A 25,069-nucleotide genomic window follows, 5' to 3' on the forward strand; every position below is an offset into this window, starting at 1 on the left:
GAAAGATTTGAACAGTAGTTCTTGGACCAATTAAAGACATTTAACTCCAACAAAAATCTTGGTTAAAGAATCAAGAAGAATGTTACCATCTAAATCCAATTACTACATTTTTCTGATTTTTGGTAGCTTTATTTCTTGAGAAAAAAAAGTAACAGGGAAATATTTTTACTGTTTCCAGTTTCTTTGCGTTTTATAACAAATGTGTTGCAAAACAGTCAGAAGGAAAAGGGAATAATCAAGATCCCCTGCAGACAAGAGAACAAAATGAGAGAAAAGGCCTGCCTATTTTTCACCTGCAAACAGCAAACAAACAGTTTTAATGTCAACTCACAAACTGGTTTTAGGTACGTTTTTTTTGTTCATGTTGGATCCCCTCACCTCTACAAAATGAACAATATGAGCTGATGATGTACTACAGAAAGCCAAGTTTACATTATTTTAAAGGAAAAAATTGAAAGGTCTAAAACAAGGGCACACTTCTGTGAACCAGAGATAACAAATACCAACATCTAATATTAGAATTTAAGGATTCACTTTGCTCTTCACATATTTATTTTAACTTGTCAAATGTGAAAATGTGTTTATGATTTAAAAAAACAAAACAATTGAGAAATATTTAAGGTGGAATTTCAGGGAAAGCTGAAAATGGGACGCATGAATATGAAGGGAAAAAATTAAATACTTTGAGGAAAAATTGTGTTATAGTCTTTTAGAAGAGTAGGTCTTAGTATTTCATAAACAGACAGATTCTTTCTTCATAATATGTCTCTCAACAAAAATACAAAGTCCAGCCCATTCATCCTGTCACAGTCAGCAGGGAACTAAGGAAAAATGGCATCAACTGATTTTTAACATAGCAGCTTTCTATACTGTGGAAACATACAGTCAAACATTGTGCAGAAAAAACGAGTGAAAGCGACACATGATTGTTTGATTTGTTACACTGGTTTCAGCTGTGAAGGTAAAGCACTGTTGAGCAAGAGCTTCGGGATTCAGTTTTTTCAACAGCATTAATCTTCTGTCATAAAATAATGAAACGAGAGTCGTCTGCGCATTTAGGAACTTCAACAAGCTTCCAGATTTTACTCTCTCCACAGACTTTTATCGAGTCATTTGTGCAGCTGTGTCTGGGTAAGAACACAGAGCTTTTTCTTACTGTTCATTAAATAATATTTGTCAGGACAATAATTCTGGTCCAGAACTGGAAGACTTCAAACACATAAAACACAAACACTCCACCTATTCGTTCATTAAAGGCAACACAGCCATCATATGTCCAGAAAACTGACTCTTCTTATGTTAATATTTTAGAGAGACAGAAACAAAGAGTTACCAAGTTTTGCATTTTTGTAAGGATTTATTTCGTGGACAGCAAACAGAAAGTGGACGAGGGCCCAGCTTCTGCCTCTCCCCGCTTCAAAAACAAAATGGGGGAGAAGGAGTAAGAAGGGAGGGGAGTTCCTGCTTTGTCTTGAGAGAGAGACAGCGAGTGAGAGAGAGAGAGAGAGAGTGTGATGTCAGCCTCTGCTTTGTTTTGAATCTGTGAGGAACAGGGTGGGGCCAAAAGTAGCCTATAGAAAAGCAGCAAGAAAAGGGGCCCGTCTGCTCACCGCCCACCCACACAGACACACACACACAATATATTTAAAAAATATATATTTTAAATTGTGTATATTATACACACACATATATATATATATATTATATACACTAACACGAACTACACACTTCTCCTGTCTCACCGCCTTGGATTTCATTCCTTGAGTTTCCAGCTTTGAACAGCAGAGGGCCGAGTCAGTCACCGAGCTCCTCACTGCTGTTCAGACCTCAGTGAAACAAGTTTCTATAGCATAGCCAGCAAAACACTGACAACGTGGAGTTAAGTTCATATTGAGATGAGAATTTTTGGTCTGTGCTCACTCCAATGAGCAGTTCAGGGAGAAAAAAGGAGAAAACTAATCAAGAATATCAGTATAAATATATTACAACTGCAAACTGTACTGCAATAAACATAGTAATGACAAAACACATCGTTATCATACTTTCACAGGAATAAAATCCCTGGTTTTGCGTCCCCACACTGTTAACATTTGCATGCAGCACGGCTCACCCAGACGTGACTGTGGTGCTCAGCAGATTGTGTCTGACAAACATGACAACAGTAAGAGTTCAGAGTGCAAACAAATCTTTCAAACTGTTTTCCCACAACATCAAAGCTCAGTCCTTAGACTCAACTTTATTTTTTAAACTGGTAACGTGACAGATAATTAACAACACTTTACATGTACTGAATTTAAATATTTAAATATTACCAAAGCTTTCAATTTAACTCCCTTGTTGTTTTAATAAAAATAATAATCATTATTATTATTATAACAAATAATAATAACACATAACAACATTATAATAACTGTTTTTAATTATATTTATTTTGTTTTGAATTTTTGTTTTTTGTTTTTATCACAATTTAAGTCAAGTAAAGTTTAATCTAAAAATAAAAGAAAAACTCTTCACCCAGTTTTAACAAAATAACCTCTCCCTTTGTGTGCAAATATTATCCAGGCTCAGATGTGTAATTAAGTTTCTCGTGTACAAACTAAGTCATGCTTCATAAATCCAGGTGTAAAACAGTGTAAACCGAGCTTCAGCGAGCACGGTGGGGAAAAAGGAAAAATTGCTGCACACACAATGTTTTGCAGAGTGACACCTAATCGTCACTATGAAACACTTTTTAAAATATTATTATGAAACACCAGGGGAGCTTTCATTCCAACTTTATTTAAGCCACTTGTCTTCATGTTGTATTTCATACAAACCTTATCTGGTAGCAAACAGCTACATCAGATTTAAGTGAACGAAAAGGATTTGTAAAAATACAAATTCATGCTGCAAATATAACAAAACCCAGCTGCATTAATTGGGCAGTGTACTCAAAAATAAAATAAAAAAATAACAAAGCAACATGTGAGATTTTTAAAACAATTTTAAAATGAATAAATATGCAAAAATACTAATTAAATAACTAACACAAATTAGAAAATGCATACACATCTTCTATAACATTATCACAGATTTCTTTCATTTAAAAATAATTTTAAGAGGAAAAAAAAAACGTTTTTTCTCCTCTTAAAATGAAAGCCAGTCCAGTCAAGAACAAAGACATGAAGATGGTAAACATTCATCATCATAATACTGTAAAGTTTATGTCAGGAGCCTGGCAGTGGCTGTCGTCACATCACTTAGTCTGAGTCTGCCAGCCGTTTCCCTGCTAACTCATTACCAACACAATGAAGATCATCTCTCATACACCTCGTCGGAGACTCATTCCCTAAGCTTCACCATCACATGCTGCTGAAATGCAGAGCCAATAAATATGCTCTCGTAGTGCCCATGAACATGGCAACTCTCCATCACCCTGACAGAGGAACTGAGGCCTGCTTGATTTAGTTTCAGAATAACAGACGACACTGTGCAGCGACTCTGACCTGTGCAAACCCCTCAAACTCTCACAGTAACTTCTCGAAGGTTCTCACCCAACATCACAGCATACAACCGGGGCACCTCCTTCCACATACACACATGCCTCAGCACCACGTGAGCTAGTGCAGTGGATGTGATATGGCACACCCCCAGACTTGCACACACCCACTTCAGTGAAGGGAGGAGGGAGAGAGGCATAGCACACTTTTATTGCTGGGGGAGGGGTTTCCTCTTTCTTTCTCTATCAGTCCTCCTTCTTCCCTCTGCAGCTCATGTGTGCGCGAGTGTGCGTATACATGTGCGCGGCCACACCGCATGCCTGTCTGTCAGACATGTGACCAGCAGGCATAGCTTCTATTTTAACTCTGAGAACGGCAGATTAAAAGGAGAAAGAAGAGCAAAGTTGACAGAAAGCAATCAAAATCTATAATGTGGCTCAGGAAAAAGCTTTATGTATTTCAGTTCATTTAACGTTCATTCAGAGGCAATGCATTTAAAACTGAACTAACATTTATACCCAAGTTCCCACAAAGTGATGTCCAGAAACCCTCAGGGTTAAGAGTTCACCCAGATTTATGTGTCCACAGCAGGGCTCAAGCCACAGGATGATTCGATAAATCACAGTGTTGACACATCAAAAGCGTGATGATCACAAATCCCCACCGTCATCCTTTGGACAATGAAGCCTGGACTACTACTACTACTAAATCTCTCTTCCCACTTCCCCTGACTGTCAGCCACGAGTTGCTGCTGCAGTTTAGAGCAATACTGCAGAAAACACTAGTGGATTTGACCAAATCTTGGCTTCTCCGAGTTCCTAAGCCCAGTGGTCCCCAACCCCCGGGCCTCGGACCGGCACCGGCCGCGAGAGTTGAGGCTCAGGTGTGAAATGTATGGTTTTCAGCGTTATTTTGTTATCGTTATGATAACTGTGATAGTGATATTTTATTCCTTTTGCAGCCATTTATTCCTGTTTGTGGCAGGGACAAATGTCATAGTAACAGTGTGTCAAGCACAAAAGGTTTTCAGCTCTTCATCATGTCTTTAACCATTTATTTATGCACATTATTGGCCAAAAGATTGGTTAGTGTCATCCCATTTGCTGATATTAGTCAACAAAAAAGTTGCTGATACAGAATTTCTGCACTGATGCTGATTGGTGGATACCTAGGGTAAATTTATATGTCGTAAACCTCGACACAGAATCACGACTTACACACACACAAACAAAAAAAAAAAAAAATCCTTCTCCCAAGGACAATGGCTTTTGCTTTTGCCTGCTCTTTATTCCTTTCACTCTGAATGCGATGAACCAAGCACTCATGCAGATTCTCAGCAGTGGAAACTCAAGTCGCAGACAGTCAGACATAGTGAAGCCATGTTGGACAGAGTCAGTGAGTCACATTAAAAGGTTGCTAGTTTAGCTCAGTGGGTAACATATGTCGTATTGATAGACAGAGTAGGCCCGGGTTCGAGTCCCACCCACCCCTTTGCTGCACATCTTCCCTCCCCCTCTCTGTTTTCCTGTCTATCCACACTGTCTCTATCCAATAAAGGCTAAAAGGCAAAAAAAAAAAAACTTAAAAAAAAAAAAAAAAACCTTAAAAAAAAAAAAACACTGAAATTTAAAAACCATTGTTCTGAGTCTAAATATAGACCGAGCAGCCCGTCAACGCATTTTGCTGATCAAAGGCAAAAGAGTTGCCTGCAACGCATTTATGTGGCACGAACATTCATCCGAAGAGAGCATTTCAACAACTTTTGCAAATTATGCTCAATTTCACACAGAAGTTAATCAAGTATAGAAGCAGAAAGAGTGAAACGTTTTAACATCTTACAACATTCCAGGAATTAGTCAAATCGCATGGCCCCTGACAAGCAAACACTTAGTGACAGTGGAGAGGAAGAACTATGGGCAGAAATCTGTGCCATCAGAAACTGAATTTGAGTAAGTTAAATTTGAATTGCTCGGATTGAATCTGAATTGTAACTTGAATAAATGCTTTTAAAAACTGAATATGAATTAGCCTAATTTGAAATTCAATTTATTGGTTTGAAAATGATCATCACTAAATTGAATTTTATAGTTTGAAAATGAATTTATTTGCTTTGAAACCGTATTTTATCCTTTAAAAGTTTAGCTCTCGAATAAGTTCAGATTCACTTCTCACCATTCAGTTTCAGTTCCAAAATTCAGTTTTTTGGGACTTACATCCGGTTCCGGTTCAAGAGTAATCGAGCGCAGATTAATAGAACTACGTTTTACTAGCGGACCGAAAGTGTTACTGACGGGAATCTACAACATCTTGAGCTGAATTAAGACTTCAGAAGTCATTCGTCATGTCGAATGACCAGCGGATAAACTCTCAGGTTGGTAATAAATGTATTACATGTATAAGAACAAGCGTCATGTTAACAAATGATAGCCGTACGGTAACTTTTATGCTTCTTGTAGCTGTTAGCTAAAAACGCTAATGTAGCGTAGTTTGCCCTGAATTCAGCTTTGACAAACAAATATAATCGACTGTTTCTAGTAGAATTCCAAAGTTGTCATCTTGTACCCTCTCAGAGCCCTGTATGCTTGCAGAGACCCCTACAGTAGGGAAACATGCAAAACGGTGTCCAAAACTTTGTATTTTAGCTTTATTTATGTCTTAGACAGCATCCCAACTCTTTAGCTAACTTAATAACTTTAGCTAAAGTGAATAGTCAGTCTAATTCATTAGTGCAGCATTACTGGATCACCTCTGTTTGAGTGATATGATATACAACTATCACTGAAACAGCAAACTTTGTAAATAAACAAACAACACTTCTCATTCTCTAAACGTTTGGCCACAGCTGTAGATTACACTATCAGTGCTTGTTCACTCTTGACAATAATTACATTTCTTTTTTTTTCCTCTCTTTTATTTTTTATTTTTTCTTATCTGTGTGAGCACCCGTGTGTACACCTGTGAGCATGGACGCGCTTGTTTTTAAAAGGTTCCTTCATGTAATGATCTGCTAGAGGGTGTGGGGAGCCACAGCCCCGTCCACCAGGGCATGAAGCAGGTATGGAGGAGATCAAAACTCCAGACATCCAGAGGCCCCCAGAACACAAGAGACCAAGGAAGACCAACAGAGGGGCAGCCGCGCCACTGTCCCAGAAAGAGCTGAGGAGAGTCCCAGATGAGGGGTCACTCAGCAGCCGCGGAGCAGAAGCCAGGGGGGGTTGCAGTGACGTGCCCGTGAGCTCCGCCGGCAGCCAGCTGTACCAGAGTGACCGAGCCCCAGGCTGAGAGGCTGAGGGCACCCCACCCCCGAAGTGGCCCGAGCGAGCCCCAGGCTCCAGGCCCCGATAAGCAGCCACCAAGGAGTGAGCCGGTGTGTACCTGGACGCCCACCCCCGGACACAAAGAACCACCCACGCACCGATGTCTGAGGGCGTCTGCCACTGGCAGGGGAAGTGGTGGGGGAGATAGGCCTCCATACCTTGGAGGACCTGAGATGTCCCCAGAGAGGTGGCGTCTGATACCCGACCTGACATATAGACACAGACATACAGGCACACACAGATACAAACACCCATTCCCACCCTCATGCTCTCATATGCAATTACTCAACACTCACCCAACGTGGAGACAGACATAGAGAGACACTGTACACACAATCACACTCCCCAAGCGTACTCTAAGAACCGGGTCTAGGTACCCTTGCCCCCGGAGGGGAAAACTGCACCTAGACCCAGGTAGTGTTACCCTTTTCCCTGCGGTGGGGAGAAGCAGACCGCCCCGACTCCGCAGCAGCAGGGAGGCCCCACATTCCAGACCCCAGACAATAATTACATTTCTAAATTCTCTTTGTGCATTTACAGGTAAACAATATCTAATATTTTATCTAAATGACTGCTTTGTCTTTGAAAAGGTGAAGAGCCTGAGGCCGGTGACAGTCCAGTTCTACTCTAAGTACACCCTTACGGTGGCTCACAGGACAAGGCCACATTCCTGTCCTGCCAGAAGAGAAGAGAAACTTCAGAGTCTTCATGCAGTTCAACCACACCTGTCATATTCCGTATGACAGGGGTCTCAAACTCCAGTCCTCGAGGGCCGGTGTCATACAACTTTTCCATGTGTCCCTGGTGCAACACACCTGAATACAATTAGTAGGTCATTAGCAAGAGTATAGAACTTGACTGCATGCTGAGGTGGCCCCTAACCCTACTCAAGTAAATTTAAGTAAATGTATGTATTTGGAAACATATACTTCTAAAATACTTTTATTGCACCATGTTCATTCACTCATGAGCTGCTGTAACATGAATCAAATGGCTGAAAACTATTCACTTTAGCTAAAGTTATTAAGTTAGCTAAAGAGTTGGGATGCTGTCTAAGACATAAATAAAGCTAAAATACAAAGTTTTGGACACCGTTTTGCATGTTTCCCTACTGTAGGGGTCTCTGCAAGCATACAGGGCTCTGAGAGGGTACAAGATGACAACTTTGGAATTCTACTAGAAACAGTCGATTATATTTGTTTGTCAAAGCTGAATTCAGGGCAAACTACGCTACATTAGCGTTTTTAGCTAACAGCTACAAGAAGCATAAAAGTTACCGTACGGCTATCATTTGTTAACATGACGCTTGTTCTTATACATGTAATACATTTATTACCAACCTGAGAGTTTATCCGCTGGTCATTCGACATGACGAATGACTTCTGAAGTCTTAATTCAGCTCAAGATGTTGTAGATTCCCGTCAGTAACACTTTCGGTCCGCTAGTAAAACGTAGTTCTATTAATCTGCGCTCGATTACTCTTGAACCGGAACCGGATGTAAGTCCCAAAAAACTGAATTTTGGAACTGAAACTGAATGGTGAGAAGTGAATCTGAAATTATTCGAGAGCTAAACTTTTAAAGGATAAAATACGGTTTCAAAGCAAATAAATTCATTTTCAAAATATAAAATTCAATTTCAATTTAGTGATGATCATTTTCAAACCAATAAATTGAATTTCAAATTAGGCTAATTCATATTCAGTTTTTAAAAGCATTTATTCAAGTTACAATTCAGATTCAATCCGAGCAATTCAAATTCAAATTTAACTTATTCAAATTCAGTTTCTGATGGCACAGATTTCTGCCCATAAAGAACTCCATTTTAACAGGAAAAGGCCCCTCTCAGAACGAGGCACAGGACAGGACACCCACTTACTGCGGCTGGTTGGTGGCAAGAGGAAATACAAGAAAGTGGAGTGCAGAAAAAACACTTTCAAATTAATGTTCAATTTTAAAAAGTTAAGAATCCTTAAATTAGTTACAGACGAAGGGGGAGACCAATGGGAGCTCAGTGCTTCCGTGGTGCTCAGTGGGTGAGCAGGCAGCTATACTGCACATGGCTGGAGTTGTTCAAGTACGACCTGTGGCCCTTTGCTGCCTGTATTCCACATCTTCACTGCTCTACTATCAAATAAAGGCCAAAATGTCTAAAGAATATTTAAAAAGAAGAAGAAGGAGAGAAAAAAAGCAGAGCAGACCACACATCAAGTTTAGTCTTCTATCAAAGGTTGAAAAAAATAAAAAATAAATAGAAAACCCAAAATCACATAATTCCTGAATTATGGAACTCATGAGTTTCATTATGGAAAAGTGGTGTAAATGTTCTGATTGGTTCCCCCACCGACACCACCAAGGGAAACCCCATCACTACAAGACACTGAGAAGTGTTTAACACTTAGCAACAATCTTATTAAATTAATAATCAGAGGACTGGGGACAAATACATGCATTTGTCCCCAGTCCTCTGATTATTAATCAGTAGATCTTCATCACTTTCTTGACATTTTAAATTCTCATTTTAATATTTATACACTGAATTTTTTGAGGGTCTGCAGACACAAGACTCTAAACTACTCACTCTCATGTGTGTTCTTACAGATATGTTTATTAAATAGGCAAGGCCTATTTTACATAATGATTATTTGACATGCCGCTACTAGTACTACTAGCCCGTGAAAACAGCTGTGAAATGTCTTCTGTGACCTCTTAATGACAACTCAGTTCAGCTGCATTATGGGAATTGCAGGATCTAACAGATGTATTGCTTAAATGATGAATTGTGGAAATTGTGATACTTAAAAGAAAATCTGCAATTTAACTGAATGTTTTATATCATTAGCATGTTTTTTAAAAAGTAGTTTCTACATCACTATTTTGCTTTCCAAAACACTGTGGCTGCAAACCTTTCTAGACAAATTAGACTAACAATAAATTAAATTAAACCCTTTCAGCATGAGCAGGGTTCCAATTAAAACACACCAGGTCTAATTTACTGTTTCAGTCTTTCTAATACAGTTATTTGCATCACATAGGAAAGGCTATCATATCATTCAAAATAGTACCGGTATACATTTTTTCATGATATAAAAGTGTGATAGTGATATTGCTGCTATAGCAACAGCGTGCTTTTATGCTCCCTAGTGCAGATCAGCGAGAAAAGCCTGGGCATGTCTGAAAGCTTCATGTCAGCCACTGACGATTTAGTACCTAAAAGGGAGCTACTTCAAACACCTCCCAGGAAGCACTGCATTTTGCAAAATGTGTAGGAAAACTGATTCTAAAGATGGAAGCAACAAGCACGTTTCACCAGAGGCAGAAACACATTAAAGTACAACCCGGCTACAAAGGAGGAGATGCTAGTAGGTGGTGATGTACGACCCAAATGTAAATAAATGACTCCACCGAGTGCTGCTGGAGCACTTGCTAGTTACACCGAACGTGATGGTTCACTTATGTTGTGTCACTGGATATAATGCTGTGTTGTGATAATGTTTGAGACTATTTGCCCAAACCTAAAGAAATAAAATGCCCCCTACAAAAAAGCAAAAGACAAATTGCATCAAGGCTGATGCCTCCTGTCCACAAACGTGTGTCCTGTCGGACAAAAATTTCAAGAATTCAGATCTAGTGGGCAACGGCGTTGGGCCCCAGCTCCCTCGGCTCCATCTGACAGACACGCACGCAAACACAGACACGTTTTCATCCCCTTCAGGAACGGGGTTTTTGTCGCCTGTTGGTGATGAGCTCAAGTTTGTAAAAGGTCATAAAAAGCTATTAAAAATTCATTGGCTTAAAAAAATTAATAAGTTAAGGAAATAGTAAGAAAGATTCAGTTTGATTCAGATTAGGTCACCATTCTCAACACCTCATTTTACAGCAGCTGGGTAAATGTTTTAAGATTTTTAATTGAAGGAGGGAGGTTGTTTTTTTTTTAAGTTTAGTTTTTTTCCTCGTAGAGGTTTGATGTACATATTCTATAAAACTAAAAGCATCCAAACTGTGCTGTAAAGTTATGGATTTCTACTCGTTGGTTTATGTAAAATCCACTTTGGTCGGGAGATTAAGTGAAGCTTTGTGCTCTTTGTCTGACTGTTTATACAAGAGGCCTGTTGTTCTCGGAAAACAGAAGCGGAAGTGGAGGAGCTGAAGGAAAATGTCTGCAATCAATGCAGTTCAGTTTCCTTGCATAAGCACGAAGGAAGACTTCCATTTCTGACCTGTTAGAAATACATGAAAGGGTCATTCGCCTTTGCAGATAACTGATCTCATGCTACAGCTCCCCTTGAAATCACAGTTCCTATTTAAAACGAATGTGGCTCCGATTGTTTTATGCAAAAAATTATAAAATTAAACCAGTTTTTGTATTTAAATGTTATAAATCAATTCCAACGTGTAGGATTTTTTGCAATTTTACAGCATTTTTGAACTGTGTTCTCTGTGGTGTTGTATTTTTATTTGTGTAACTGTGTCTGCTGTCAGGGTTAATGCTGACTGAGCTTTGTAACACCCTGAAATGATTGGGGTGAAAACACCAGCTCAAAATACATGACAGTGACTTACATCCTGTAAAACATTATTTTAGTGCTTCCACATTCAACCAAAAGCTGAGAAACACCAACTTCATTTGCAGATTACCACTTGATGTATAGAACAAATGCTTTAGCAACCTGGCTAGCCAATATTTGCAGGGAAGCTTCTGCTTTGCTAAAGAAACGCGTTATCTGTAATAAAAGCATGTATTATATTTGGTTAGCACTGGTTTTGTGGCTTGTTTTTACTAGTTGGTAAAGTTTTAGCTTAGCTTTAGCTTTTCAGCCTAAGCAGTCAGCTTCTAATATATATATATATATATATATATATATATATATATATATATATATATCATATAAGAAATAAAAATGAAAAAAGGTTAAAAAAAAAACACATTGACAATATTGCCAGTCAATAACGGGCCATAGTACAATTTAAGCAATTCTTTACAGTGCTGTAAAAATCCTTTAAAGAGAATAAATACAACATTTTCAACAACTACAGACTAGATGTTGGGGCAGCATTGCATTCTCTCTATTTAACTTGACTTTTCTTTTCTGTTTTAGTTTTCAGTTTATTGATTTTATTGCAGACAATTAGGTCTGAATCTTTGTGAAATGGTTTAAATAGTTTTTACTCTTTTCTTCCTTTATTTTATAAATAGAGCACAATTGTAATCATATGCAATATACAGCACTAACATTTTGGAGGAATAATAGGTGCAGTTCATACAACTTCAGTACCCGTTCGACCAAAGTGTGGGCTTAAATGTGCACGTTTTAGTTTTTTTAGAAAAACTGAAAAAAGCAAGTGACTAAGAACGGGGGAAAAAAATCTGTCCTATTTAATGGCATTACTGTGTGCAAGTGAGGCAGGACTCACGTACATGCACACACACACGTAAACGTGAGGGGCCCCATCCACCATGCACACCCGACCCCTGGCCCCAACAACCCTCCTCCCTTTCCTACTTTCGTTGTCTTCTTTTCTTGATCACTCCTTCTTTCCCCCACCCCTTCAATGTGTGTGCACCAACTAATGTAGGGAGAGGACAGATGGTTTGAACCAGAGAGAAGAAACAATCAGAAAGATGGGGTGGAGGGGGTAGGTGGGGGTCTTCTTAAAGAGACAGATCTCATTTACCCCTTCACCTACATTACACGCGTGCTTCCACTGTCCTCATCCCTTCATTTTTACACCCTCTCCTCACCTTATTTTGGCTTGGACCTTTGTAATTACATTCTACATTAATATTGTTCTTTAAGTTTTAATGTCTTTTCTCTCTTTTATAGACTTAGAAATGAAGAACCAGTGGTTAGCTAAGTTTTTTTTTTTTTTTGCCTTTCAAAATAAGAAAGTAGAGGAAAATGCATTCTTACATCTTTAGATTTCGCTTAAGCTCACATGTAACCATTTCTATTGCCCAGGCTGCTCAGATAACACTGCTAATGCTGCTTCTTTCCTTTTGTTACATTTGAATTTAGAAACAAACAACAAAAATCTGACAATGCTCCACAGAAGATTTTAAGCAGTCACGGGCCAGGAAACAGACCAGTTCATATCACAGAATTGTGCATGTAGAAATTAAACTTTTAATAGTTGGATCTGTACAGTTTGTTTTTACAGAGTAAAATATTTGAAATCAAAATACTTTGCACAAAACACCATTTCTACATGTATGCTGACAGAAATAATAACTAAACGGGATAAAACCATTAAATAGCTCCGGCAACACAAACACCCATTTGAAACAAAGCTTTTACACAGATAGGAAGACTCAGCATGAATATGTACGACACCAGTTTGGTCCAAAAATGTAGACCAAGTGAAACCAGTTACTGCAAGAACTCAAATATCACAGTCATATCACACACTGCAAAATGATTTTACGTTGTCTGATTAGATCATTTATGCACTAATTAAAGTTAAAATAAAGCACATTTTTATTCATTATTAGCTTTCATAATCAGTGGTTAGATTTTCACAAAAATAAAAACAGATCAGCTTAATTCCATTACTTTATAGGAAACTGACTTCACTGTAGTTCCTATTATTTCAATGCAGTGAGCAAAACCTAAACTTAATGAGCATCACCAAAACATTTTTATATTCACCTGAAAGAAAAACAAAGAGCAGCTCTTTGTGTGCTTCTGTGTGACTACAGTGACCCTCAATGACTAAATACCCTCATTAATGTTTTGCTATTCTCACTGTAAAAGTAATGAAATACAGAACACAGCTGAAAATTGAACTTCCACAATACACCCAGTCTGGATGCTGGAATACTTTTCATAGAAGAGTACAGACTGCACTAGACGCACACAACAGCAGCTCTGTGAAATTACATCCGACTTAATCAGCAAACGGAAAATTGTTTATACTGCAAGCTTCCATTTGAGTAAGACGGCAAATTACTAGTAGTAGTATAGTGGTAGAAATTGTAGTACTGATGTACGTTAATACTGTTGCTGCCAAGCGGAATGTTTTGTTTTTGTTTTTTTTAACTGTAGCTTCAATAATTTGCATTTCAGGAGCAGATTGTCTCTATTGCAGGAAAAAATGAATTACACAAGTATGTGGGACATTATCTCCCTGCAGTAGAACAGAAGTATAAAACTGGTGATGAATGCCAGTTAGAACAGTAAAATGATTATTCTTGTTTCTGCAAAGTTGTAACTGGCATAGACAAATGCTGTCCTTCATCTGCCTTCGCGTAGCTGCAGTTGAGTTGAGGAATCTATTCATACCGTCTCAAAATTATCCACAGCTATTCTTTTAGTTTGAATGCACGGTTTACCTCTCAGTGCATCAACCACTGCAGAGCAGCAGCAGCCTGTCTAATCAGATTACAACTGAGCTATCCCTCAAAACTGTTTGTCCAACATCCCTGAGCAATGCAGTTCAGCTGACATCAAAATTTAAACCTCATTCATCCTCCTTCCTGTGACTCTCTCTGGATCCTTTTGGTTTGTCTGTCTGCTCCTCGTTCCCTTACCCGGTCTCAGCTCTTGTGCACACGGGGCTGAAATGGTTCTGGGATCACGGCAAAAAGCAAGAGGGCGAAACGAGCACACTGTACCAGAGAGTAACCAAAACAGCACAATGAAACCATGAACACGCTGAGCAGAGAGCGAGCGAGCAGAGAGAGCAGAGAGCGAGGATAAAGTATAAAGTCAGAGCATGCATGTGGGTGAGCGAGGCACAGTGCTGCTACCAGACGATTGGTCGCACCCCTCTTGCTCCCTCCGCCCACTTGTCCCCTCCTCCTTTGCCAGCCATGAGAGAGGAGGAAATAAAACCATAGCTCGCCTCTCTCCTTCAGCTCTGTGTACTGCTGTGTGAAAGTGCTAGCCACACACATCCAGCTCCTCACATGCATGATCGTTTGGATGCATTTAAAGCTGCAGCACACTTTACATGGGGGAAAAGGCACACAGCTTCAGCAAGGGAAATTACACAGAGGGGAAAAACAGTAGAGCAAAGATTTACACACACTGCATACATTTCATAGCTAAGAAAAAACAAAGAAATCTGCTAAAAAACTTGAATGTTTCGATAGCATAACGTTCACTGATAAACAAGATCTATATTCCAACAAAGCTTTGTCAGCAGATATTCAGGTATCTGATATTTTAAACACTGCTTTTTATGAACAGAGTTTAACTGTGGTACAAAACCTACAGCCCCATCACGTATACAGGATTTTCTGGGCTTACTGGTGGTTTACAAACTCATAACTCACATTTTTGGATGCTAATGGAGTTATAAAATATCACTAATTGATTCCTTCTCTGTACTCCATTCACTGCCCATACAATTTTGGTAGAATCATGTAGAAAATATAACATTTGCATTCATGTACCTTATTGATCCAAATGCTGGACAAACCATTCGTTTATTTAAGGAGAAGAGAATACTGGCTGGTTTAGCAAATTTACCTACGAGGCTACAAATGACCAGAGATTAAACACTGTGGAGGAAACTGGTAAACTTGGGCCATCCTGACATTCTGAATAATTTTGGGAGAATAAAATTGGGATGTTTTACACAGTCATCACCTCTCGATGGGAAAGGGTCTGCTTAAGATTTATTCAGACTACTGGAAATACAACTTGTTAAATTTAGGAACTGCTTAAATAGAACCTGTCTGGCAGGTGAAGTAGGCTAAGAAATGTCAAAAAGTGTCCTGTTACTTCTGGCATAAAACCAATACAGCACTTCATACAAAAGTAACAGTCAAACATGGTGGTGGAACATGAAGACTATGACTGTTTTGCTGCTTTCAGAAGCTGGATGACTTGTAGTAATTGATGGAACCATGAATTCTGCTCTCTATCAGAAAATCCTAAAGGAGAACATCCAGCAGTCAGATTGTGCACAGAAGCTCAAGTCCGCTTCAGTTATGCAGCAGAGCAGTGATCTGCAACATACCAAAAATTCCAGCTTTGGCGAAAGCTTTTTCACACCACTACATGTTAGCTTCACCAAGAGATTCAAACTTTAGAAGCAGGTGGGACAAAGTCTGAGGCCATGGTTCTGAGCCAGAAAAGGATAGATTGTGCGCTCTGGGTTCAGTACAACTTGCTTCCTCGAGGTCGAGCTTGGGTATCTCAGAGTCGTGTTCATGAGTGGGGAAAGAGTAAGACAGAAAATTGATGGACAGACTGGTGTCTGCAGGAGAGGCTGTACTAGTCTGTTGTGGTGAAGACACCAGCGTCATGGAGAAACTGTGGATTATGGCCACAGGCTGTGGGTAGTCACCAAGATAATGCATACAATGGCAAAAATTAACTTCCTCCAAGGGAAGTCCAGATTCATCCTAATGAGCCCACAATGCTCACTGGACTGGTCGTGTTGCACGCAAACGGTGACGTCACCATAGCTCCATACCATTTATACCAGTGCTGAGGGCATGAGTACTAGTCCTGCAGCATTTCCCAAACAGATGTCAACACTCAGACAAAAAAGTTTTTTCCACAGAAAATCACCTCTTTTCAAACTGTTGCAACATTTCCCCCTAAAATGATGGTCACATGATCACACACTCATGTCTTCAAAAAACTGAGGACTGCACAACCAGCCAACATGATACCAAAATGCAGCGAGCACTACCGGATGTGACATCACTTTTAGCGTGCAGCAAAACTTGAGTGAAATGGACCCATTAGAGATTGTTATGAGTGCTGTCACTTGGGAGGGGCTCATAGTAGAGCGATTGCTCATCCACAGCAAAAAGAGCTAGTTAAGGTAGTTCAGGCATCTAATTACGATGGCTTGAACGTTAGATGTCTGGGGCAGATTCAGGACATTCTGACTTTGGTCTTAACATCCCCCCAGAAGACCTGACACAGTGGCCAGGGAGGGGGACGTTTAAACGTTGCAAGCCAGGGAGTTTGGGAATCACTAATGCGATGAAGACAACGTCACCTAATGATGTACATACAAACTTTGACAGACCTCTTAGACCCGTCAGAAGTAGAAGGGCAGTTTTGATCATGGAAACTGTTTTGTCCACCTCAGAGAAAAAAAAACAACTCGAGTGGGAAAGTGTTAAGATTTTTTTTTTTTTTTTGGGGGGGGGGGGGGTCAAATCTAAAACCACTTCCTCGTCTTCTGACTTGGACACTTCTTTAAATGCATGCTAAACAGTGCCCCATTAAACCAGATAGCAGGTTTATTACAAAAGCATTTACAGCCAAGCTTGTTGTGGAGATGATTTTATATACGTCAAACTCAATTACAAGAATGGACAAACAAATGGTGCCTAAAATATCTAGAATATAGCTATTGCATCCATTAAAGGGAAAAAAAGTGGGGGGACACAACATGTACAGTAACTTCACTCAGCTGCTAAAAAAAAAAAAAAAAGGCCAATACAAAATGTGTAACACCATTACAGAAAGGAAGGAAATGACATTTAGCTTTTTGAAGCCACTTTCATAAGAAAAATGGAAGGATATCAGTATTTCAGAGGATGTTCCCAGCCATGGGTTGGACTTTTAACTGCTAACACTGTGATGTTATTTGGACGTGATCTATCAGTCAGTCTATGGGTCGCAGGAATCTTTTTCTCTTTTGGAGGTTTTCAGTGAAAATTAATAATTATTATTATTATTTTAAAAAAAAGATTCCTAAACAGTGAAACAATGACAGCAGATATGTTGGCATGCTTCATGTGCAGCAGTATTTTCAGGATTCCATGCATTTTTTTCCTTTTGAAGGAAATGCAAACAGGAAGCTGTAACACATGAAGACTAATGCATGAAGAAAGTAGAACAGGTTGCAGCCTCCAATGCAATTTCTCCTGTTTTGAAATGAGCCAACATCATCATTTCCTTTTTGGATACAAATGGCAAATGGAAAAATGAGTCGAGACTCAAAGGAGACTGGAATTAATTCCCACAATTATGAAATTACAAAATTTTGGTGTGCTGTGCATAATAGCCTCATGTCGCGGTGAAGGCGTGGTGCAAATCCTAGCACACTGAACGCTAAAGATAACATTTTGGTGCCAAAGGTCACACCAGAATCAGACACTAAACCCTGCCTCCAGAACCAAGGACATACAAAAATACTACAAAGTGGGAATAATAATAATTATTATAATGGTTTTTAGTCACACACTAATTATGGGTGAATTATGTTTATTCAAAATTCCAACTCTTTTTCTTTTTACTTTGTTTGTTGTTTATAGTTTTAGTGCAAGGAAGAAAAAGTCTTCAGTTTAAAATAAATAAATAATCGGTCTGTTTTAAAGTACAATCGTTTGCATAAAACTGACCCAACAACTGAGTATTGGCCAATGGCGTCTGTAAATACCATTATATTTCCTGATGTCAGTCAACAGGGCTAATACCAGTTGATACTGATATTCTGCAAGTTGCCCATGCAAATGTTTAGAGGGAGTGTAACAAAAAATGTGAACTTTGCAGGAATGCGCCTAAAATCAAAGGCTAATTTTAATATTTTGTTTGAATCAGTGTAAGACAATTATTACTAGACTTCAAAGACTTTAAAAAACAAAAAAGAAACACAATAAATAAGCTAGCCTATAATCTGTAGCAGCTCTCGTTTTACCTGTGACATCCAACAAAACTCTATTTTGTTTTAAGTGCCAGGTTGCTGCAACAGAATTTTGCAGAGCATGGGTAACAGATGAAAAAAAACAAAAAAACGCACACACACACACACACACCTACCCATGCCATTTATATTTCAACTGGGTTTAACGGGATTTTTGGTGGGCGTCACCACTGATTTGCTTCACGCCAACAGCGAGCGTTCTATACATTTCCCCTCTCCAAAGAGGGAGGCTTGTTCTCTCTGAGAACCCACACACACAAAAACTCCCCTCCCTTCTCTCCCCTCTCCTCTTCCTGTAGCTATACAACCCCAGCTTTCCACCTTGCCAAACCCTCTGCAGCCTTACACAGTAACCAAACAGCTCTCTCTGAAACTTACAACTCGTCCATCTTTAACGTCCATACATACAAACGCAAAAGGTACCGTTCAAAACAGGGTCAGAGGTCAGGACAGGCAGGGCCAGCGCCCCCTGCACTGAGACTTGTGGAATATAAAGAAGGAATTGAACCTTCATTCTTTTAGTTAAGGGACTGACACCCCCACCCCACCTCCTTCAAATAGCCCAAAGGGCTTGTTCCTTCAGAACAGCCGCCACTCCCACACAAACACACACACCCTCCTTGAGGTTCAGAAGCAACTGCAGGAGAGCAGTTTTAAGACGTTTAAACGTGTGTACTCTGGCAACTTTCTTTTAAACACGTGTAGAAACGCAAGCACCTCTGAAAACTTTTACTTCCACGTTAGAGTCACAATAAATGAGAAACATTCAAAACGGTATCAAAACAAGCAGCTTATTGAGTGAAAGTAGATAAAAATAAAAGCTCCAGAAAACGCCTGATTCGTTGCCCCACAGTCTTTGTTTGACAACTGGAGGATTTTAAACATTTACAAAATAATTTCGTAAATTAGCGTTCGCTCAAACAGCTCGCACACGCTTGGATGCTGGAGATGAGCAGATGTTTTTCATAAATATTTAAACGCGATCATTTTGCGACATAATTTGGATAATTTAGCTCTGGCTGACGGACTGCACGAACAGCCATTTTAAGAAAGGGCTTCCACAAATACAGTTTTCCGTCATGTTAATATTTTTCTCATTTTTTTAAATTTATTTAAATTTAAAAGAAAAACACACACACACACACACACACACACTGGAACACGTGATGTAGGCCACGGGGCGACCCGGGCGCTGACGAGACCCAAAGTGACACACTGTGGAAAAAAAAGAATAAGGAGCAATCTGTACAGTGGCTGCTTCATTCAAGGCTTCGCCATTTTGCCCTCCATGCCTGACGTGGTGCAACTCCTCTTTGCGTGGACGCACCACGTGTTGTGAAGCCACGAAGGGCCACAAGCTCGTCCCACGGTACCCCCGCACCCACCCACTCACAAATCACCTTTATTATGGCTCTTTAAGGTGATCACAGTCAAGATCTGGGACTCTTCACGCACCCGCTAAGACACCTGAAGGCATTACAGCCTACAGCCATGTTAGCTCCGCGTGTAAGGCGAGTTTGGCAATAAGTGACCACACTCGGCCCCACTCATCCACACAAAGACCACGCTGCTGGGATGTGTGTGCCACAGCCATGTTGCAACGTTTTTACGCTGCTTTCGTGGCGCAGGGCGGGCGCCCCAAAAGCCAGCTCAGTTTGAAATATTCGGCCTTTTTCATACAAAATCCCGCGAAGAGTGATTACGCCAAATCGTAGCATTTATTAAAAGGCAACAAGTGTGGAAATGGGGTGGAATCTTCTACATTTCCTGGCCATTTTGGCTCATAGTGAATACGCACACATGTGGCCAAATGGCGGAACATGGAGAACAGTGCTCAACTCGTATCTGTGCTAAAGGTTACGGGCATAAATGATGGGCTATAAGAGAATTGCATAGTGCTGTTTGAATGAAGCAGGTCAAATGAGCACAATGGACACCAGTTAGAGCTACTACTGAACCGCAGAAATTTCATTGACACCCAATTACAAAGAAGCCAAAGCTACAGGTACACTATCAGGCTGCCACATAAATGTGTCCGAGTTGGCGTGAAGAAAAAGGCATTTAAATGTGAAATATTCACACCCAGCACCTATTCTGGGTTAAAACGAGCATTATATATTTAAAAGAAATACTACAATTAATAAACAGCACAGCTGTGTTTTTAATTGTCAAGACGTTATTAATTTAACTAAAAAAAAAAACAAAACAGCTCCATTAAATCACAATTTCCTCGTCAAATACATTCTAAAAGAAACCTATAAACGAAATAAAATAATCAACACACCGCATTTCCGTCACAACTCACAGCATCATTAAAAACTGATTTGTTTTCACAGTGTGAACGTTAAACCGAAGAGTTTTAATAATAGCAAAAAGCTTGGGAATAATGTGTACAAGCGAATATTATCCATGCACACATTAAAGCACTGAAAGGTTGTCCAACACATCAAACCACACCACGTATACATTTATAAAATACATATGTGCCAGTGTATTTTTTAAATCGTGTTAAAGAAATTGTGTAGTGACTGTAGTGTAAGGAAAGAGTAACTACATAAAAGGCTGGGCCTAGAGCATATAGTAAACCACAGGACGTGCTCACATCAACACTGCGACTTTACGAAGAACCTATATCTACGTGCTTGTTGAGCTCACTCTAAAAACACAGCAGCATTTTAAAAGGACGAGTAAAAATCCAACCACACTGCACAGAACGGCAGGCACCTAGCTAAAGCTGTCACAGTTCAGCTCCACAGCAATGGCCGACAAAGTTGAGGGTCCACGCTACACTGCCACACCAACAAACACAGCCAAGCTAGCCACTGCTAGCCTCACAATGGCTTTTAACGTCAAGTGGGCGCAAGGGCCGAAATCTGTGTCCCACTAATAGCAAATCATTCAGTGAAGTCGTTGTTTTCACTTATTACCCCATGAGAGAAAGACCCACACAAGGTGATGCAACACATGAAAGGTTTTTTCCCCTTTTCTTTTTGAGAAAGGAGGGGGAGGGGTGATACAAGTGCTCAATGTACCTTTGCTTCTTGGGGACGGAGTGTTCGACCTCAATACGTTTCCCATGAAGTTCCACTTTACCTGAAAAAAGGAAAACTGGTTCAGAACAAAGTGTGGCTAAATGCTAACTGTGTACTAGCTGCAAAGGCCTACGAAGGGAATCTACTGTATTCAGGGAACACAGTGTGGGTTGCCTTGCGGTTCACTTATTTCCAATTAAACCCGGTGATCTTCCAAGCACTCATGAAAAGTACTAAGAAGCAGTTATGTTGAAAGTGCTCAAAACATGCCCTAAAGTCAGGGAGCAAGTCTATAGTGTACATCACGTCACTTTCCGTCTGCTTGAATCCCTCAGAAATGCCAAGCGATAACTATACGTTTATCAGTTTAACTCTGAGTGGCAGTTAAAAGGTTTCAAGCCCACATGGTTGTAGTGTGAAAGGGTTGTTTGGAGAGTTTGGTGAGGGTTCAGGGAGGATCAGAGGGAGTTGACTGGCATGGCGACCTTGCCTCCTCACGTTACATGTGTAGGGAACCATGAGAAATGGGCCACAGAGCTGTCGCCACGCAGGAAAGCGAGCTGTACCATACCGGGGTAGGTTTGTGTAAATTCTGGGTTGGTCTGAGGCCAGGTTTGGTAAGGGCTAATTTATTTGTTTCTGCCTTTGTCATAGTGGACTCCCGGCTTAAAGGGGGAGGGGAAGCAGCAAGGCTTCATCCTATATCACAAGAGAGTAGGCTACTCTATTCAGTGCTCAGGGGTGCAAGATATTAAAACGCCTACCAGAAGCACGCATTAGCTTGAAATGCACGTGCCATAATTAGCACAGTACTGTTAGAATCTCCTTTGATAAATTACAACGATATCAAGGAAAGCTTCACCAATGGCTGTGTTTTACAGTATAGCTTTACACTACGTGCGCCCCCCCTCCTGCAAAAGTTGAATGGCTCCCGTGGGTGTGTAGCTTTCCACACACTAATATTCCTTATTCTAACACCAATAAAATAATTTCAGGAATTTATTTATTTATTTAATCTCGCGTGGAGCCTCGGGAGGCGAACGGACAATAAAACTGGGATACACCGCTGAAGGTGAGCATGCAACCGGGGCTGTGCGCCGGCGTCTACGGCTTCCCTATATATAGAATGAATGAAATTAAAGGTGGAAATAAGAGAAGGCTTTTTTTGGTGACTTGTAGTCCACCTTAACTCACCAGAAAATGTCTCGATAGCCTTCATGGCCCAGTGATCGTCCGGACAATCCACAAACGCATAGCCGGTTTTCATTAGAAACTGTCCGGTGTATGGGATCTTGTGTTCGTCAAAGGTTTTTCCTAAGTCCTCGGCAGTCACGCTTTCGCCTAGATTCCCAATGTATAGCTTGTGCATTGTGGAAATTGTTTTCCCGAGCCCCAAAAAAGAAAACAAAAAACAAAGCCCAGAATAACTAAAGATTGGAGCCAGCAAAAAGTTTCTGCTGAATGTGCTAATAGCGCAACAAGATATTGTCACACTTGCCACTCAAACAGAAAGTGTAAATCACGCTAGAGGACAAAAGTACGAAATAAATTTGAATTCACGATGACAAATTCAAATAAAAAAATGTAAAAAAGTAGAATCAGGTGGTAACGTTGAATATTGCTGTAAATCCAGTTGAATAAGTGGAGCAGGAGAAGAAATGAAACCCCCTGACTTGCAGCCGGCCCCAACAGACGAATAAAGCAGCAGCCTATAGCCTCTATCGCGCTGTGGAGGAGGTGGGTTGGACTGGGTCTGATGATGGGTCTATGGCAGAAGAGTGGGAAAAAACTATGGCGGGATCAGATCGGGAGAAATGTTTTCCTCTCTCTCTCCGCCTCTCTCTCTAGTTTTCTATCCTTCCCTCTTTCGGCGATCCGCCTGCTGCCGGCAGAGGGGTGACGCCGCCCCTCGTCGACTCCAATTCACGTTTTTTTTTTCGGTTTTTTTTGTGTGTGAGAGAGGAAACCACGTGGTGTAGTTGGAGTAGGTAAGCAAGGCGGAAGGGAGGGGGCATCCCCCTCTCATCCCAGGGTTTTCACCAGATGAGCGCGTGTGCGTATGTGCGCGCGCATGGTAACAGAAGCCGAGACTCCCAATTCCGTGCTGTACAGTAGTGGACAACAGTACAGTTTGCGTGTTTTTCTGAGCGGTGGGGGGTATGCATCACGATGTAGATGTAGACACCCGCGCTTAATGCGGGCGAATATGGAGAATTGCAGCTAAAAGCTGATAGCGGACAGCGTGTGAGCGTCTACTTTGTTGGTATTTATTTTGTTGGGGGGTATTTCCTCCACCCTTCAGTCTAGTGGAAGGCCTCGGTGGCCATAGCCGTTTCACATTTAAATAACAAGGCACCGCCCGCTCATTCTACTGCGTAGCACCCCCACCCCTGTTGTTGCTGTTCCCGCCCTCTGGATGGGTATGATTTGTGCTAAAGTTGAAGAAGTTGTCCTCGTGACGTTACATAAATGACCTATGGTGAACCCATGGTGGCTGTCAAACAGCGGGACGGGGCCTCCATTTTGTTTTAGGGGCCACAAGTGTGCTGTAGTAAGGTGGTAGGAAACCCATGTCCTCGTTTTCATACGTTGTCGCCAGGGTCCTTTTCCCCACCAACTGGAACAATGTGTCAGCTATGGCGTCGATGCATTGCAACCAGGCTACACTCTCGTAGTTCGTCTCGCTTTAAACACTTTACTGTGTGTTGTAGTTTCCCTGTGAGGTCATGGCTCCCAACAGGCGATACCCAGAGTTAAAGTACAGCGGGAACATGGCGCGCTAGCCTCTTCTCCAGCAATTTCTGCACATTTCTCGATGTGAGGCGCACAGGAAGTAATACCATGGCGAAGCCGCTCGCTACGCTTGACACGCACACTGCGCGCCCCTCTGGGTGGATGTCTCCTCAAAATGGAGGCAGTGCGTGATGCAGGCCTGCCTCTCCCCCACTCACTCATCACGCTGGAGTTTGGCTGTGGATATCGGCTCCCTTCTCTCCAGGTTGTCCCAGTCTCGTCTCATGGTTTTCTAATTTTGACGGGCTTGGACTTGGTTTTTAAAGGGCCTCCTTTTCTCTGTGCACGAGGTTTGGACTTTTTAGCCATACTGCACACGCCCGGGGGATACGTGGCACTCTGGTGAAGCTTGCTTTGGTTAGAAAATGGCTTCCACTCACAAAATGGATCCAAACCCTCAAAGAGAAATGGAGCTCTCGCCAGTAACTGTTGAATCATCAGGAGTGGGGGGGTTTTTTTTGTTTGTTTTTTACAGGGGGAGACATTAAATCTGAAAAGCACATCACATGTTTCCCCTTTTTTAAACTAGGCCTACTGGCTGTATTTTGTAACAATATATTTAATCAGTGTCCACTTTTTCCTCAGTGTCGTTTGACATTTAGTTTAGTACAGCGATGGTTAAAAACATCTGTACTAACATATTCCTTTCAGAACATGGAATCAACAAATTTGTCACCAGTTTTAATTCAAAGTCAGATTAAGTCCACAACTGTTTGTCTCAATCACAGACAGACATCAGTCACAACAACCATTTATTGGAGTTTAGTTGCATTTAAAAACAAATGTTAAAGTGCTCAGTGTGCCATAGTGCCTTAGTTCACCTTAACTCAGCA

At 40.7% G+C, this 25,069-nt stretch overlaps 1 protein-coding gene across 1 annotated transcript in view; it reads right to left on the reverse strand.

The window, feature by feature from the left end:
- Positions 1–23,824, reverse strand: part of igf2bp1 (insulin-like growth factor 2 mRNA binding protein 1) — a 49,144-nt gene extending 25,320 nt beyond the window's left edge. The window contains exons 1-2 of the mRNA XM_084926879.1: positions 22,638–23,824; positions 21,444–21,504 (exon numbers count right to left, since the gene is read on the reverse strand). Coding sequence (XP_084783005.1) covers positions 21,444–21,504; positions 22,638–22,812 — 236 coding nt within the window. The 5' untranslated portion in view covers positions 22,813–23,824. The remainder of the gene's footprint in view (positions 1–21,443; positions 21,505–22,637) is intronic.
- Positions 23,825–25,069: the final 1,245 nt, after the last annotated feature.

This window comes from Perissodus microlepis, chromosome 4 (genome assembly GCF_051167445.1).
Source record: "Perissodus microlepis isolate ML-2025 ecotype Zambia chromosome 4, ASM5116744v1, whole genome shotgun sequence".
Lineage (NCBI taxonomy): Eukaryota > Metazoa > Chordata > Actinopteri > Cichliformes > Cichlidae > Perissodus > Perissodus microlepis.